We start from the raw sequence: 19,212 nt of genomic DNA, 5'->3' as shown, positions 1-19,212 counted from the left end.
CCTGACCTAAATCTCATTACTATTTATGCGCTCTGTGAATTCATCTATATTTGCAGGCATGAGACGAAAAAACAATCCTTGATCAAATTAATTTAAGATTATTAGTGCCAGCTCACCATGCCACTGTCCCGAGTGTGTACTCCTGGAACTGGAGCACACTCAGAGGCATGGCCATAACAAAAGCAGCTGCCACGCACCACCAACTCATACACCGAATAATAATATTTCTGTTGCACATCAGGGCGACGATCCAGCAGGTTATCACCAAGAGTATGCAGTTTAGTGAAGTTAATCCTCAGGTTAGTGATTCGTAGCAGGTCTACACATGAAAAACAAATGGTACTATTATAATACATACATTGAACACCAACCTGTTAAGAAAGTGTTTATTCAGTATTATACAGATCAGCAATACACTGTGCTCACCTTGAATATTAGGACTATAAGGATTGCTGACAGGAATTGCAGGATCAAGCACTTTAAAGATGACCTGAAATAAAACCATATGGAGCGTTTCTTGTTAAATGGTAGCAAAGATTTAGAATTGTTTGCATTTATCAAAATCAGGTTATAAAACTGACAAATTTACTTCAATGCACCCTCACCTCTCCTTCTGTGGATGGCTCGATGTTAGAATATCGGTCCTCACAGATCACATCATCGATGAACTGCAGCGCCCTGGTAGGCACTCCAGGAAAGGTCCTAGTGCAGTTGTAAGCAAAATAGCGGTACGGCCTCCACGAACGTCCGAAATCCATAGAGCGCTCAATCAACATTCCTGCGGGTCTAAATGTCTGAATAAATATAGGGATAGGGTCAGAACACTGGGTTAGACATGGCATAGTGCAACTTGATAGTACTGGGGCTTGATTCCCCATCCATCTGAATAGAGTCATAACCATTGTGCCAAAGTTGCATGTTTATTATTAGTCTCATATTAGTTTCCACCATACAAAACACTGTGAATGAGTTGTTGCTATAGAAATGTTATTTCATTACAATGCACATTAATATTATGCCAGCTAGTAGGATACATTATAGGAGAATGAATGAAAACCATTTGACAGTTTTGTGAATTCAATAGTGCTGTGGTATAATAAAAGTTATTTATATGTACCTTAAACTTCATGATGAGGTGAGTGAAGTGGAACTCTGTCTCCAGATTAAGTCTGATGCTAACACGCTCCTCTCCTAAAAACGACCAAACAAAGATAATAAGGAAATTGAAAGTCTCCTTCAGAGAAACACACTGATTAACAAAAACAGGTTTATACTAACTATTTCAAACTTTTGCTTTGAAATCATGCTTTGAAAACATTGCTAATCTGCAATGTTAGATTAATTACAAGTAAAAGAAGAGCATTTTATCTTTCACATTACTTCATTAAGGTTTCTCTGAAACTTAATGAAGGTGTACTAGATTTCAGCAATCTTTTTTTTTATTTTACTTATTATATAACGCACATTAACGTATCATAATGTTTCTTTAAGAATAAAATTTTTTGAAGATTTAATCTTATATTTTTTGTTTTCTGTCTGTAGTGTATGCAAACACTTTTAAAAAAGCATAAAGGTAGCACCAAAAGCCATGCATCAATACCATTTTTACCAGATTGAGTACTCATATGAGACCATGTTTTTGATACTTTTTGAAACCAAATCCAAAAGCAAAAAACTTAACCCGCTTAGGTGCATCATCATTTTATTTGGCTTTGTTTATCTCTGTCCATCTTGGCTGATCCTTAAATATTCTAGGTAGACCCTGAAAGCAGGTTCTTTTCTTTCATAAAAGGCTCCAAAAAATGCCTGAGGAAGCTAAGACATTTAACCATCAAAAAGCCCCTTTACAAAGCCTGCAGCCTGTTATAACACTATTGTAAAATAGATTAGAAAAATTACAACTAAATTAAATTGCAATTAATAATGGTGTGTGACTTAATACTAACCGTTAACAGATTGCCACCATGTAAGATTTTCGCTACTGTCTTTTAGGTAGATGACATTCTCCACGCGATGGCTGGTTCTGTGATGATTGGCGTCGTAGGGTCTTCGAGAATCACAAGTGAAGCACTTGTCTGACTGCTGCAGTGCAAAAGAATGTAAAAGATATTAAAAATGTAGACGCTCAAATTCTCTTAAAACATTACTATATTAATATTGCCTAGAAATTAGTTTCATAATTTTTGTTGAAATCTAAGTTAGTTTTCACAACACCCGAAAACAAATCTGACTAAAATGTCTTAATAGGAAGCAAGTACAGGAACAGGGCCCAGTTTGGCCTTCAGAGTCCGAGTCCTGAGCCAAGCAGAGAGCTTAAATGGAATACAGCCAGATCACTTTGTCTAAACTGGGTTGTTGTCCAGGGAAACGAAATCTCCAACAGCGACCTGGCTATGAAAAGGTTCATGGGTTAGAGCTTCTGAAACAATGTGACTAATCCTCACCCTGGATTTTGTTCTGAAAGTGCTTTTCACAGATACTATAGTGCCTTCTGCATACATTCTGCTCTGCTCTTTTGCTGCTGTTTACAGCATGACAACACTAATGTGAAGGTTGCACAATGAACAGCACTTTCTGTTCCTAACCCTGCTTTCATCATAGTAATAAACCAAACAGATGGAAGTCTCCATTGTAGTAAGCATGTGCCTGCAGGCCCCACACACAGACACACAGATATATGTCAAGCCAACCAGACTTTTGTATTAATTGTGAGTAACAGAAAAAACAGATTCATTTTAACTGAATGGCTTTACACAGTTTACAGAGAGAATGTAATGTAATGTAATTTAAAAATTGTAATTAAATAAATACAATTCAATTAAATAAATCTAATTTATGTCGTTCAGCAATTAATTAATAAACTAGAACGTATGGCATATGTTGTACAGTATATATTGAGAAAGATGCATCAAATGTATGTTTATGTATGTGAGAAAGGTGGTGACAGTTACAGAAGGCTGAAACACAAATCAGATGACAGATGGTTGGCAGGCAACACCTGGAGCACCCTAAGCCTTTTAGTATGGGCTGGATGGTGATTTTTCAAATGCAAAAAATGAATTCTGGAAACACAGGCACATACTCCATTAAAACACATATATTTATTGAATACTAGAGTCAGAATAAAATAAAATAAAATCTTAGAAAAAAAGGGGTAAAGTGTCCTTTTCCTTGTTAATAGGGTGGTATCCTTATCCCATTTACCTATAATATGTACATTTCACATAGAAATATGGATATAATGTTAAGTAAGAAATAACATACACCAGACAATGTTGTTAAACTAATATAATCTGTAGCAGGGTAATGTGATATAGAGTTGATAATTCTAATCAGCTTTACTTTATGGTTTTTAACCATTTAAAGTTATATTTAATGCTATAGAATATATACAAGACAAGTTAGCTGTTCTCATCATATGTGACAAATAAAGGCTATTCTATCTTCTATTCTATATAAATTATTGTAAGCGAGATGCTACTATAAAAACAATAGCTGTGCTGTTAAATACAGCATATAACAGGATCATAATTATATTATAAGTGAAGCTTTATATGTATACAATATGAAAATTTCGACTTATAAGTAATATACTAAAAGTGTAATAGATTTTATGTATACATGCAGTGAAACGAAATAAATGTTTCCAGTGAGCACACCAGATGATGACAAGACACACTAGGCAAGACCATGCACGAAGAACTGTACAAAAAAAGCAAGAGGGAGGGTGAAAAGGGGCTACATTGTTTACAAAGAATGAGATCAGAACACATTGTACAGAAAACAGAAGTGTATTCAGGAAAAGAAGAAAGAAATCAAAACAGACGCATACAGGAAAAAAAGAACGAAAGATACGGAAGCAGACAATACACTTTTTTGTGAGGATGTTAATGTACATGTAACGTGTGTAAATATGTTTTATTGAACTCCAAGTGAGATTACCTGCAGGTGGCTAACAATGCAGTATTGCTCAGGTGTTTCCAAGCCACAGGTGGAGGTGGAGGTCAGGTTAACAGCTCGCCCGATTAGGAGGTTCCCTGTAGCTGGATAACAGCTTCCGTCTGAACAGCCATGTGGGCTTGATGGCAAATCCTGTGCCAAAGTATGGAAAACTGCAGAGAGAGAAACAAACCATTAACATAGTATTTTTATCATGCAATACAAAAATGCTTTGCTAAAACGTGCTTTTGTAAACACCTGCAAGTATAATATATTCAAATGTAAGTTCTTTCCTAAAGAATTTTTCACTGTGTGCCAGCAAAACCAGAAAATGACATAGACACAAGCGAGCAAATTCAAGTGATGGCAAAACCATCTGGGAGTTGACAAAGGAAAACTAACCATACACAGTAGGTGAGAGAAACAGCATACTGTCTGCCCTTTGTCAGTCAAAGTGACACTGGCTAATTGTGGCCATCTATGAGCTCATGTGTGCATAAGGTGGCAAGTCAAACAAACTTGAAGTAAGTGTAAAAATATGCAGTGAAGATGTTTGGCTCTTCTGAGGATTTTATAATCAGTGACTTTAGTAATGTTTGAGCAATGTGGGGAAGGTGAGCTGTTTCAGGGAGATGACGCAATTCAATTCACACTACATAGTACATGTTACTGGTTCCACCCAAGTATCACATTTTTCCACAAAAAAAAAAAAGACTTCAATAACTGGCACTGTCCCACAAAACTAACAAAGCAATGATAAGACACTGGATACACAGTGCACAGTGATACTCGTGCAGCTCTGGCATTTACACCTGTTACCAAACTACACAATGCAAACCCAGCAGTATCAGTGGAGATTTTCATTTAATTTAATTTCACCAAAATTCATTAATTATTTTGTAGATAAACTATAAATAAATGGTTCAAATAAAAATAATGGCAGAAATTAATCAAATACATGGCCCACTCAGCAACTTGGTCTGATATGCATGATGAAGGCTTCAACATTAACCACATAAACAGTCTGTTTCAGGTAAATGTTACAGAAAAGCATGCATGTATTCTCACCAAGTTAAAGTTTCAATAGCTATTATCTGTTCAGAGTCCACGGTGCTAGCCAAAAGTGCTAAAATGAAGTGGCAGTAAAAACTGGACTTGTGTGTGGAAAAAAAAACAAAAAAACAAAAAACAAATAGGTCTTCAAATTGTTATTTTAAACACTAATGAATAAATAAATAAAAAACAACAATGTAGTTATGTTAGTGGCTTATTTGCACCTTTGCAAACAAGGAATTGTATGTAGGCCTTGAGTGTAAACCATTCTTCACATTGCAACATACAGCATATATGCAGTAGAACATACACACTCACTAATACACTGATTCAAAGGCATGGTAAATCATTTAATATCCTGTGTTCGTGTGTTAAAATATACCTAAATCGCTAGGTCCTGAACTATTCTCAAATATCAATTTAACAGGACGACATACCACAGATTCCACGAGATAACAATAAGGTGAAACTAAAGTGCAGTTTCTAAGCTAGTGAACATTAAGAGCCTTAGGGCTAACTCTCATTGGCTCAGTGTACAATAAACCCATAATGCACAAATAAAAATCTCTGACCTTTGGAATGCAACAATGCACACATCAGACTCTCCCTGTGCAAACAGGGCAGAAAACGGCCTGGTTAGTATGAATACCTGGGAGTCATTGGGGCATGAGATGCAGGCGTGAGGGCAATACTCTGAACTTTACTCTTATTCTCTCATCTCCATCCTTCATTCATCTCTAAAGGATGTTTAAAAAAACCTCGCCACTGATCCAATCACAGACACTGTAATGTTTTTTGATTCAACAAAGAGCACTAATGTTTTTTTAAATGTACTACGGAAAGTTTAGTGAAAGTGCCAACATCTTTCATCTAAACTCAAGTAGGAGCTGTGGAAATACCTCAAGAGAAATTCCTGCAAAAGACTACACTGCAACAACTCAAAACAAAATACAGGAGTGGAAAACACTCTTTGCGGTTATAAACGTGTATGTTGTGAAAAGGTGGGTTTTGCAGTAATTTGCTGTGAATTTAGCTTGGATAATTATACGCTTGCAGTCTAAAAGATTTTAATAGGCTTCACATGCCACACACACCAGAGAACCGCGCTGATTTTCAGCTTGACAGTGAAGCGTGCGCCACAACACAGGCTTTGTCAGACAAAAGATGTGTTTAACATTTCCACAACACCGCTTCTCGTGTTCAGACTGGCAGGACAGGGAATGTGATAACGCACCTATGTGTGTGCAAGTGTGCCTTTTACCAAGGAGGTAATCAAAAGCGTGCTATGTTATCACGTAGCCTGTTATTGTGCTTTGACACATTCCTTACCTCCAGTCTTTGAAATCAGCAAAAGCACAGAACATACTTTACAAATTAAGTAGCTCACAAGCTACTTCTATATGAGCGGTCAAAAAAAGAAAAAGGGTAGGTAAATTAATGGATTATAGATATACAAACACAAACACATGAATGTCATTTTTACTTTGAAATTGAATGTATTACTATATGTTTGGACAATGTGACTTTTCAAAAAGTAATATTGTCAGAACTACATTAAGTTAGCTCTCCATAATGTGATTTCATTTATTATCACAGCTTATCATCTGAGATCCACATAGAGCTACCTGTGGCGGAAAAAACCTGTATTACACCCCAGCAAAAAAAAGGCTTCAACAATGTGATAAAAATATGATCAAGAATCATGCCAATTCATCATCTGTTGTGACCGACTGTACATGTGCTAAAAAGTGTAGTTATTGTTATAGCTATCCATGTGCTTTGAATATGGAGAAGACACCAGACTACAGTGTGGAATGTAATTATATTTTAATATAATCAAATATAATTTAATATGCAAAACATTAGATGCCTCTCATTTGAATACGCAATTTGATAAATAAAGGCCTATATGTGTCATAGATTCCAAAAGCTTACATAACTGGATAGGCTGCTAGTGATATTTCAACTAATGGTAAATATTGCTTATTTACAATATATTTTACTTCTGAATAATTGATTGAAACAATATGTAGCATTAGTAATGCTTATGACAACCAACTTCCAAAAAATTTAATGACGATTTCAGACAAAATGGCATAGTTATAGTTTTAGATACGTAATAAAATATAATTTTATTGATATTTCAACTTAGTTAAACATTTATAATAAAAATATTTTTACTTGAAACTTAAGTTTTAACTTTCACTTAAGTACATTAACTATACATTCACTTATAATGTCTCTCTCATGGAGATATCCCAAGTAGAGACCTGCACGAGACGAATTTTACTGTCCCACTCCTGCAAAAATGTTTTATTTTCTCAATATTTAAGTTTCCTCAATATTTAAGTTTCGTCCTGCTCCCACCCGCAAAAGCCCGCAGGTAAAATGTATAAGAAGGTTTATTTTTTAATGCACTGACTGCTTCTTCCTGCTACTCTGCTTTTGTTTTTTGTTTCACGTGCTTCCATTTTAAATATGAATTTTATTTGAGTTTGGCTTTTTTGCGTATAAGATCACTGACATGAACAAGGAACTTTTCAGAACATAGAACATCAACTTTAAAGATATCTTATAATAAAAAATGTAAAAAAAGCCCAAGCTTTTGTTGTGTTCTATGTTCCTTTCTTCAATAATAAAGTAATATCTGTAGCACTCAGTGATTCCCCTCTGTTTTGGGCGGATATAAGCAGAGGTTCTGACCATCGGGATTTAGTGTACACCATGATGGAGTGTCCTCAAAACATAGATGCTTTGTTACTTCACAACTTTCACAATCCATCATTTTTTTTTCAGTACCACTAATGGCTAAGTGGGCAATATTTAGAACTTCTATTTGCATCACAGGCTGCTGCAATTTGTTCACCAAAAATTCCAATGGAGGAAGTTTGAAGAAGATTTGCACTGAAAAAATGTGTATATTCTAATATTTATTACAATAAATAAATAAATAAATAAATAAATAAATAAATAAATAAATAAATAAATAAATACTGGGTTTCGGAAAAATCTTTAAATGCTATGCAATGTAATGTTTTGAATGGAAACACAATGGGTACCAATTTCAGCTTATAACTCTAAGGTCTCTGTATCAAGCTTATGTTATCGTCTGTGAGGACTTGTGTATATTCTCTTTGTGTCCGTGTGTGTTTCCTTTAAAATTTCCTGGTTTCCTGCTACCTCACAATGAAAAAAGTTATATTCCTTGCAGGTGTGAATGTTCATGTGTGCCATGGAGACCTGTGATCAACTGGAAACCTATTCAGTGTGTATTCCTGCTCTAACTACTCTGCAACCCTGACCAGAAGGGGTTACTGAAGTTACTGAAACAAATATAAATGAAATTCATGGACTTATCAGGATGGCCTACAATTGTATAAAAGCTGCTACAATTCTAACACTTTTACAATTTATATATTTTATGCAACTGATTCTTGAATTTCATCAGGAAACTGGAAAGAATGCAGACAGACACACACACACACACACACACACACACACACACACACACACACACACACACACACACACACTCACACACACATATTCACCCTTACACTCTCTTGGATGACCTTCCTTGGAAAACATTAATAAGTTCAGTGTGCTCTCTCTGACTCAGGCTGGTGCAGGTGAAAGGGAAAAAAAAGGAAATGAGCACATTCTCACAAGTGGCAGATAATAAGCTGTGGCCAAAGCCATGGCAAGCCCCTGGGTGAGCACCCTGTAAGACCCTGTAATCAATCTCTATTAGGATTACCAGCAAATTCCTGAGAAAACAATGGATAACTGCAGAAAAGAAAAAGAAAACCACTCACATCAAGAGGTTAATTTTTCAAACCAGTCGATCTTTCATCTGCCAGTTGTCATATAGATTAAAACACGGTGATGTGTATAGTTTGTTTTTATTCTAGACTGCATAAATTATCCTAGAACATTATCATGAAGAATAGCGGAAGGATTTATAATAAAGTCTTTTGTTATCACTGTGTAGATGGTGTGAATCAGATGTAATAACACAGATTTGATGTGAGATATGAACAGATCAAAGAGGTTGAGAAGAAAGGTAAAATTACATATCATACTGTTTCCAAATACAGTGCTTGATTATATCTTAGTTTCTATTACTTGTTATTAAAAAACCACAGGAGAAATAACCAGATAAAAAAGAGCACTAAAAAGGTGGCTCTGGGAGACAGGAAGTAGTGATCATAGAGTAGATCCTTGCTGGTAACATTTTATTCATAGTTACTAAGCATTATGTCATGTGATCACAGCTTTGAAAATAACTCTGTAGATCAGTAGCTTTAAAACAGACATACAACAATTAATTACTTTGCCTTTGTATAAGAATATGAGTTTGCATTTGTGCAATTTGATTGCATCCAAAATTTATGAAACACCCGACAGTCTCCAAAAGCCTCCAAAACCAAATTACAGTATGTTTGTACATTTGACCTACTAAAGTGAAAATAGATTTTCTATTCATCTATTCATTTTCATTAACCGCTTTTAATGTTTAGGATGTGGGGGATCCAAAGCTTTCGCCTATAGCACTGGGGGGGAGTCAAAAAAGTCACCCTGAAAGGGAATGCCAGTTCAACACAGGATACCATGTACAAACACACTCACACCAATGGGCTATTCAGTTTAACTAATCCACCAAATGACATGAATTTCAACAATGGGAGAAAACTGAAAAACCAGGAAGAAACCTACACAAACATGGAGAGAACATGTGAAACTCTATGTAAATAGAAACTCTTTCTTAGAATCAAACCCAGGACCCTAGATCTGTTAAGCAGCAATATAAAACCACCTAATTTTGTTTATATTTGGTGAGCGCCAATTTACAAGCCCTGTACGTCACACAAAAAATGACTTATACTTACAATGATTTACCCATGGATCAAAACACCTTCCCTAGTAGCACATTAACGAAACAAGAATGCCTCAGAAAATAAAAACAATGCAGTAAAACAGAACGCAAGAACAAATTCAGAAAATCCTAAATTAGATGCTACAAATGGTGATGACTATCACAAGAATGAGGAATTGCACTTTATCTCTCTGTTGTTTGGTAAGCCTAGTGTAAATCATTTTTAAAAAACTGCTAATGATACAACAATAAGGAGCAATATTGTGAAATATGATGAAATTCTGCGTAAAGAAAGCTGAGTTAGTTATAAGAATAAATAACCCATTTTCCTTTACGCAAAATTTCATCACTGACATACTCATGAATTCTGTGCAATGTTGAAAGTGTGTATATCCTAAAGAATTAGAAGAAATAGATCAGCTTGATAAAATAAGCACAAATGAATACATCAGTAGATTAATTTAGCCTTGTGTTTTCTTTTACAGTTAATAGTTTTTATTTTTTATGGTCTCTTAAAATGGCACATATTTTAGATAATCAACAGCAAGCATGTGATGTTCAATAAGGCCCTCCTCTTTTCAGTTAGATTTAATGCAATTGTGTATCTGGATTTACTGTTTAATTGTTTTGTTCTCACTTAAAGGACACTGATCTAGAGAAGATAACTGAAGAAAAAGCAATGTTTTACAAAGACATATAAATAATAATAATAGAGATAATAATTTATTAATGAAGTGCTTTTTAGGCTTGTATGGGTTGAAAACATCAAAGACTTAACCAAGAGCCACGAAATCATAAAACTAGAGAGTGCTTGCCCTAACATCAGAAAGATACCGATGTGTAGTGTTATAAAGAACGTTCTAAAGAATGTTTCAGTGGTTGACACTGGAAAAGTCTATTCACCTAACAAACTCTGAGAGAATATGTTCACAATGGCCAATGCATGTAGACTGTTTTGCTGCTGTAACTACACACCTTTCATCATCTAGGAAAGAGAGAATTAGACGAAGAGAGAGAGAGAGCGAGAGAGAGAGAGAGAGAGAGAGAGAGAGAGAGAGAGAGAGAGAGAGAGAGAGAGAGAGAGGAAGGAAAAAATAAAGAGAATGAGGGGGCCTCACAATGCAAAACATGAAAACATGCAGCCTTTGTGGTGGGAGCTATGAAGTAAGCAGAGCAAATTGAAGCGGCGACATTACAGAGAGAGAGAAGGTGATAGCAAAAGTCTCTCACACGGCAGATAGTTAAGGTGATCTGGCTGGAAGGGAAGTGGATAGGTCTCAGCGTGTATGAACCTTTTCTTTTCATAAGCAGCTTATGTTCCTCTCACTTCACAGGAGAGTTGCATTCGGGGAAAAGCTGAAGCACTGTCGTCTATAATCAGTCCTCTTAAGCTGTGGTTAAACTTCAGGTACTAAAGCCATCATCATAATGCATGTTGTACAAAAGTTTACAACTTACCTAGAATAAGGAGACCCAAAGATCTGGCCATGATGGCTGTCAAGCAAAGAGAGCAAACACCTATCAAGAGGCCTGAAAAGAAATAGAAGGGTATTGTAAAAAAAATCTATAATAAATCACATAACTGACCTATATAAAGATTATGCTGAGAGGTTTACTTCACTCTTTATTTTATTTCAATTACACACACAAAAGGTTGATATTCAAGAATCGAAAGACAATAATCCAAAATCCATCGATGAAAACAAATAAGACTAGCACAAACTAGGACATATTACATTTAAAATAAGTTGTGCCATGAATGTACTTTTTTAAACAATGCAGTATGAAACAAATACCGAACCCTTTGGCAACTGGAAAGAACATTTCCATTGGCTGGTTTACAAATATTTTTACATACAACAATGCTATAAGACAAAACAAGCCCATTTTTGTTAATTAGCTCTTTTTAAGTTTTTTCTTCTTCTTTCTGTGCTATAATGCATATTTGCATTAGAGTTTTGATAATGGCTTCATATTGTTAGTTATTTAAGCAGAACCAGTTAAGGCATATCAGTTGCTTCAGTATTAAACAATGTAACTACCACTGGCTTTGCACTAACACTAAAAGAACATTCTCTAAGCACACGATTTTGGCTACATCTTCAGTGCTCTCAGTGTTTTTGAATACAAGAACATTTTTGTTACACTAATCCATTAATGACAAAAGAAAAAGCAGAAATGAAAGAAGGCTGTGATGGTGGTCTTGCTGCGAGGCGAGCATGCTGTGAGGTCGTGCGATGAAAAGCCGAGCTCTCGAGAGGAGCACTGCCAGCTCCCAAACAGCACTGCTGCAGCCTCTTCATCCTCATGAAGAGAGGAGCACAACCCCTTTATACAATAACATCTCAGCCATTTCCCACACCATTAACAGCAACATTATCCCAAACTATCCATAGCTCTAACACACATCTGTTAACACAACTGTATTTTGATGGTGAGGAATTTAATCCTAATCACTAATAAACTAAAGAACATCACAAACACCTAGGGGCAAGTTTTCAAAAACAGAGATACCATCATTTTTGCATTTCAAATTGGAAGCTAAAAGATAAACTATTGTTTTCTTTATTTTAAATCAATCTCTATTAGACACAAAGGTCAGAACTAAATTTATTTTATATTGATTAAATATAAAACATATCATTTCTTGCATGTTCAACAAAACAGTAAAAAAAAAAAAAAAAAAGGAAAAAAAAAAGGTTATTCTGCGGCCTTCTTATACATCAGAGCAAAAAGAATAAAGATTTTAAAGATTTTACAGAACTACCAGCTATAGGAATTACAGTCCAGAGTCAAAACTATCTGGAGATGCGGGACAGTGTGCCTGCATTGTCAAACTAAGCGTCTGCATGTGTATAGTCTAGGAAAAAGCAGCACACTTGCAAATTATCTAAAAAATCAGATCGAAAAAAGTTATACTACTCACGCAAGGGAACATGAAAAAAAATCCTTCTGCACAGTGGAGACCCTCTTTCGCGTGTAAATCGTGTCTGTGTGGCTAGAGAGAATGGGACAGAAAAAGAAAGAGTGGGTGCCTGAATAACGGTGACCACAACTGGCTTTTGAGGTATAAAAACTGAACGGCCATCGATGACCAATCAGGAAGACTGGAGTCATGACCCCCCCCCGCCTATCCCCCATGTCACTGCAGCAATGGGCTGATTGGAGAGTGATTCTTATTCAAATGTGCCTGTCAGTTTGAAAAAAAAAGATCCTGTTGAAAAAGGGTGAGCTGGTCTCTAGGCAGAGGGAATGCACTTGTCTGTTATTTGGCCATGGTTCAGGCTGGTGAGGGGTGAAGCGGGGAGGAAAGCACTGCCATGACCTTCTCCAGAACCCCATAGCCACTCTTTCCTCCAAATAATAATGGAAATGACATGACGACCATGTGCAAATGTTTGACCATTATGGAACCAACTGAAATTTTATTGTTATTCGATTACAGATCCTTAAAAAAATCCCGTAAGTCTATATGTGAAGATGGACCTAAACATTTTTTTTTCCATTTAATATTTAATTAGTGTTTGACAATGAAAAAAACTTGATAGTACATTTCATTTAATAGCTTATTAGTTAAAAATAATCTAGATTCATTGTCTTTCATTAAAAAAGATGGTAGCACAAGGTTAAGCTTCTCAAAGGCATCAAATACACTATGTACACTATCACAAGTATGGTTCCCAGCAATTATGCCCACATGAATGTAAAATGTTCCAACATTGCACATTCTATTTTATTTTTATGAGCACAGCCAAAAGCATAGCATTATTTTCACATATATACCGTTATGACAACGAAGAATAAAATGTGCTACAATTCTATCTTTTATGTGTTGAATAATTCAATGAGCTACACTAATTAGCACAGAATGCCATAATTTATATTGTCAATGTACAGTTAATGAATATGACCTGCATTTGATGGGAGTGCTCTTTTGAGTCCTAGATCCAAAGTAATACCAATATTTCTGTATTGTTTGTAGAAAGCAGTTTAGACAGCATTATGGGAACATGCAGAATATGAACTAACAATAGAAACAGACTCAGGAAGTAGCACAATGGATGTTTAATCACCTCACTGATTGTCCCTGAGCTCTTGATTAGATGTGCCTGTGCTCTGCAACCTCCAGACTAAATATATAACACATTATAGGTCAATGTTTTAAAGCTATTTTGTTGTATGGGATTAGAAATTCTTGTAAAAAAAAAAAAAGAAAAACGTTTCTGTGCTCTGCATTGTTCTATCTGTAGTGCTGTATCAATATACAGTACAGACCAAAAGTTTGGACACACCTGGTGTGTCCAAACTTTTGGTCTGTACTGTATATATAGACCAAAAGTTTATATATATTATATATACAGTACAGACCAAAAGTTTGGACACACCTGCTCATTCAAAGAGTTTTCTTTATTTTCACGACTATGAAAATTGTAGATTCACACTGAAGGCATCAAAACTATGAATTAACACATGTGGAATAATATACATAACAAAAAAGTTAACTGAAAATATGTCATATTGTAGGTTCTTCAAAGTAGGCATCAAGAGAATGCCAAGAGTGTGCAAAGCAGTAATTTAAGCAAAAGGTGGCTATTTTGAAGAACCTACAATATGACATATTTTCAGGTGTTTCACACTTTTTTGTTATGTATATAATTCCACATGTGTCAATTCATAGTTTTGATGCCTTCAGTGTGACTCTACAATTTTCATAGTCATGAAAATAAAGAAAACTCTTTGAATGAGAAGGTGTGTCCAAACTTTTGGTCTGTACTGTATATAGATGTAATAATGAACCATAAGACAATTAAATAAGAATTTTGCAAACATTTGCTGTGTTTTGCTTCCAGAGAACATGACCAAACAGCAGTCAAGTCTAAACTTAACCACTTTACTTCACGCCTCAAGTGATATTGAACCATCTGGAGCACAGGGCTGAAGATAATGTGCACTGATATGTTTAGCATTATTATCGGCAGGTGTGTAAAGATGTAATGATTCACCTGGCGAGCGATACAGTCTGGGTCACTTTTTTAGCACTGAGTGGTTTTCATTTCAGGGTCTCACCAATATATTCATATTGGGTTGCCAGTATCTGCTTATTATTTTTGACTACCAACTAGCAGATGTCCAATAGGATTCCAGTGCAAGTAGTGTGGTGACTAGTCTATGATTTTGCTCAATGTTCAGTTTGAAAGTTTTTTTTTTGTTAAACTGTCCATGTTAATAGCTTAAATTGACAGACACATGCATTCTTAAAAGGGATATTACATGGAATTCTTGGAAAAGTGAAGAGTGATGTGCTGGAACACTGTAATTCCCTGCATTCCCTAGAAAAATACCTGAGACTCAGAGTGTACCAACTGAATCTGAGATCATGACAGGGTGATACACATCTCTGAATCAGATTGCCTCAGTCCTAATCATCCATGCTAAACCTGTCTGTAAATGTTTTCAGGAACATTATTATAATAATATAAAAATGCACTGCCAAAATGATACATCTTAGATAGAAGCATAAAAAAACATATTCATTAATTCTTCATGAATTATTTAACCATGCAATACTGGTCAAAGGTGCTCTAGAAAGAAATTATGCAAGGCAGGAAAGGGTGGGGAATATGTGATTACTAAACAAAACCAAATTCTTTTACATTTCATATCCTCTAATTCTGCACTGTTCTATGTCCTCTCTCTATGTTGAAGTTCTCTGTTTATATTTACTCACTGCCAATGTAAAATTAGGCCTGGTGTCTATGGCCATGCCTCATTATATCAATTGAGGATAAGAAAAGTTATAGATCAGTAAAGAGACCTAAAATCAGCCTCCCAAACCAGCTTTTGTTTTCTGATGACATTTTGTCTCCAGAGCAAAATAACATCCGGTAAGTAGATGGCAGGCAGGATATTTTGATAAAATATTATTTAAATGGGTGTAATACTTTCTGATTATTACAAACATACGCCCCCTTTCCAAAAAAAACACCACGAATATACTGACTACACTCATGTGTGTGTGTGTGTGTGTGTGTGTGTGTGTGTGTGTGTGTGTGTGTGTGTGTGTTTGTGTGTGTTCAATTGAGAAGCTAGCTACACCATAAGCTACTCAAAAAGTAGATAATTACACAAAAGCAACTTTGTAAAACTTGAGGAAATGTAACTTAGTCAGTATGTTGTGCTGATATTCAGCTGTACATACTTTCTTACAGTGTATAATAAAATATTTAACTTATTTGTTGACTAAAAAAATTATAGAATCAGTTGCATTACTTCAACAAAAACTGAACTGTAAAAGTAATAGTTCAGTGGTTAAGATGTTGGACTTCTGATCAGAAGGTCATAAATTCTGATCCAAACACCACCAAGCTTTGCTGGGCGTTTGGGCAAGGCCCTTAATCCTTAACTACTCAGCTTTGAGTCACTCTGGAAGAGAGTGGTCTGCCATATGCCCTAAAAGTAAGGGTAAATTAAGATAAAACATACAAATACAGAGTAGAAGTTTCAGTTTGAGTTCACTAGTATTTCTGCACTATACTATTTAGTTAAAGATTAAAAACATTTACTGGAAAAACTACATTTCTTAGAAATTAGTTAAAATATATTTACACCATTAAATACTGTAGTTAGGCTAGTAGCACTACTTGTTGCCAGCTTCTCTCTAACACTGGTATATGGACACAAAATACAGAACAATATATAGTATGAGAGATCTGTAATGCAAATGTAGAAATTGAAAAATGCTCTACAGGTAAAAGGTTTGTGTAAAGGTGGAGTCTCAAAGACTCACAAACCGTCTTATTCATGTTCAAGGCCAAAGGGCGAAGCAGCTGATTAAAGCACTACACTATAATAAACATTTGCCATGGTTCTCTGCTACAAATATACCCACAAGTTTCAGACAACAATTCCTGTAACAATTCCTACTTCTCTATCAGAGAATCCATCCGTCCATTGGCTTTTATATGTACAAATATTGTATTATTATATCTAGAAAAGTAATAATACTAATTTGGTTTAGAAATTAACAAATACACTTTCAGAGCTACTATTCCAATCACGTTTTTATTTTTTGTAGAACTTGAAAAATGAAAAATACAAAGAAAGCTAGGGCCTGCATCAGGATCTACCATCATAAAGACCTAAATCCACCAAAAAGTTCAGTCATAATAACCCAGGATTAAACCTACTCAAGCAAAGAAACAAGCTTTAAATGCACAGTACTGAAGCATTAATTTATAACAATAATACTTATCATACATACAAAAAAACTTGTATGTGGATTCACTGTGGATTCGAATAACTCTTGACTCAAATGCTAGAAGAGTTCTCAGACTTGCACTCACAGATACAACACAAGATACAATCTTTTCTTAGAAGTAAATCAAAGAGTAAACAAGATGCAAAGCTTTGATTTGGAGATCTATTCTAATCATCCTGAATCAGGTCCTTTTATTAGTCTGAGATCAATGATCTCATGCATGCATCATAAAAACCAAACTGATAAAGAAACAGCTCTGTGCAACTCATCCGCACACCTGCACGTTTACACGCATTTATGTAGACTATACACAACATTGCCCTAAAGAGATCTCAGATCATGTATGGTGTGTAACTTATTTAACCAAATTCCCATTTCAGTTCTTTGTGTAATATCTGTCAATGTGAAACAGCTTTTCATACATTATTATGACTAGTTTTCAGTTAAGTACTATTCATGACATAAAGATATTACACTTTCTATGACCATGAAAACTTTTAGTGTTGCTTGCTCAACTGAGTCAGTAATGTATTTGTCATTAAGCTTTTATTTGGAATCTACTTTAGCAACTGAGAATTTCATTGCCTTTATAAAAACATTTGATTTATACTGCAATAGCGGCGATCTTCAGTTGTTTTCTTTTTTTTTTAATAACAGGCTATTTTGATTTAGATTGCATAACGAATAAGGAAGATGTGAGCACTCACCTGTTCACTTATTACAGTCCACTGATATATTCTCTCTTAAGACCTGCCTGCTGCTGTGAGCGGGAGCAGGGGCATGCTGAAAGAAGCTGTGAAGAGGGCGGGGCCAAGCACAGAGCAGTACTCACTGAAAGTAGGTGCAAAAGGGGCGGGGCCAAGCAGGCACATGCTGAAAGTAACTGTGAAGAAGGCGGGGCCTTGCTGAATGCAGTACGCGTTATAAAGTGATAATAAAGGGGGTGGGGCCAAGCAGAACCCCCATTCACTCAGAGCTCACAAGTGAAAGCTTTCGAGAGATAAATTATGACTCTTCCAGCTCCCTAACGGATCATCACTGCCACTTTCTTTTCTGAAACCGCTATTATCACTGTAAATGTGTTCAAATAAAATGTTAAATGTTTCATGAAATGTTACCCTATTATCTAATATATACCAAAAATATGACTTTGAATTGGATACATTAAGAACATTCAATTAATAATTATGTTTTGTGGAATCATATCTTTTTTTTTCCAGCATGAAGCTTTACTATCTCATTTTCTCTTCTCAAATGCAAAAATGTAATATATTTCTCGAGACTACCAGAGAATGGTGTGATTAGTGATTTCAAATATGTCATCTGTCTCAGCAGCACAATGTCCCCCAATATGGGTTCAGTTAGCAAAATGAGACAAAAGTATAAGGAAGTACATTAGGATCCCCTGAATCGTTTTGCATTTTCATTTAATAGTCTAAAAAAACGAACCCCCCCCCCAAAAAAAATAAAAGGTATTAATCAAGAAGATTAATCAACAGTTGCTCTGATTAGCACTGCACATCTTCTGGGTCTCAAAGTATGCTCTTTCCTGCAATGTTTTGCTGCTGTAGGTCCCCTTTCTCTTTAAAATAACTGTAATATCTTACAGAATCATTTGTTAATTGTTTAATTGCATCCAAACAACAACAACAGACAATAAAACCATGCTGGTTATAAAATCAATTGTACCGTTTTATTCTCTCGTTTCACTAATAGATGCAAATGTATATTAAATATCCTAATCCCCGACAATAAAGAGAAAAGAAAAAAGACACGTCAGAAATCGTGCCTCGTGCAAATCATGCACTAGTACAATTCTATTGTATAGTACAACATTGTTACTATTAAACATAGACTGGCAAATAAAAAAAGCATAATAAGGTCATAAAGGGTTGCAGAAAATGATTATATTAAACAATGACATTCTGCCTCCTTGTGGTAACGAGGTGCAAGCACATGTGATGTAGCATTGCACATACAGTACAAACACTCAACCCACTTGATTGCATACACACTCTCAGTGGGAATTTGTATGTTATATTAAAAACAAGGTACAGAACATAAAAAGAAATCCTGAACCACATTA

The 19,212-nt window shown here is 35.4% G+C and overlaps 1 protein-coding gene across 3 annotated transcripts in view; it reads right to left on the bottom strand.

Annotated features, from left to right (window-relative positions):
* Positions 1–17,948, bottom strand: part of lamb2l (laminin, beta 2-like) — a 38,421-nt gene extending 20,473 nt beyond the window's left edge. The window contains exons 1-9 of one of the 3 annotated variants that reach the window (XM_083569981.1): positions 17,834–17,940; positions 12,795–12,866; positions 11,327–12,172; positions 3,943–4,112; positions 1,947–2,082; positions 1,118–1,191; positions 606–794; positions 427–490; positions 117–319 (exon numbers count right to left, since the gene is read on the bottom strand). In XM_083569981.1, coding sequence (XP_083426107.1) covers positions 117–319; positions 427–490; positions 606–794; positions 1,118–1,191; positions 1,947–2,082; positions 3,943–4,112; positions 11,327–11,357 — 867 coding nt within the window. In that variant the 5' untranslated portion in view covers positions 11,358–12,172; positions 12,795–12,866; positions 17,834–17,940. Of the gene's footprint in view, positions 1–116; positions 320–426; positions 491–605; positions 795–1,117; positions 1,192–1,946; positions 2,083–3,942; positions 4,113–11,326; positions 12,173–12,794; positions 12,867–17,833 lie in introns of all 3 variants that reach the window. The other 2 variants (XM_083569980.1, XM_083569982.1) reach the window with 2 other exon arrangements.
* Positions 17,949–19,212: the final 1,264 nt, after the last annotated feature.

This window comes from Silurus aristotelis (assembly GCF_946808225.1).
Source record: "Silurus aristotelis genome assembly, chromosome: 19".
Taxonomy (NCBI): domain Eukaryota; kingdom Metazoa; phylum Chordata; class Actinopteri; order Siluriformes; family Siluridae; genus Silurus; species Silurus aristotelis.
This window is presented reverse-complemented; position numbering and strand designations above follow the sequence as displayed.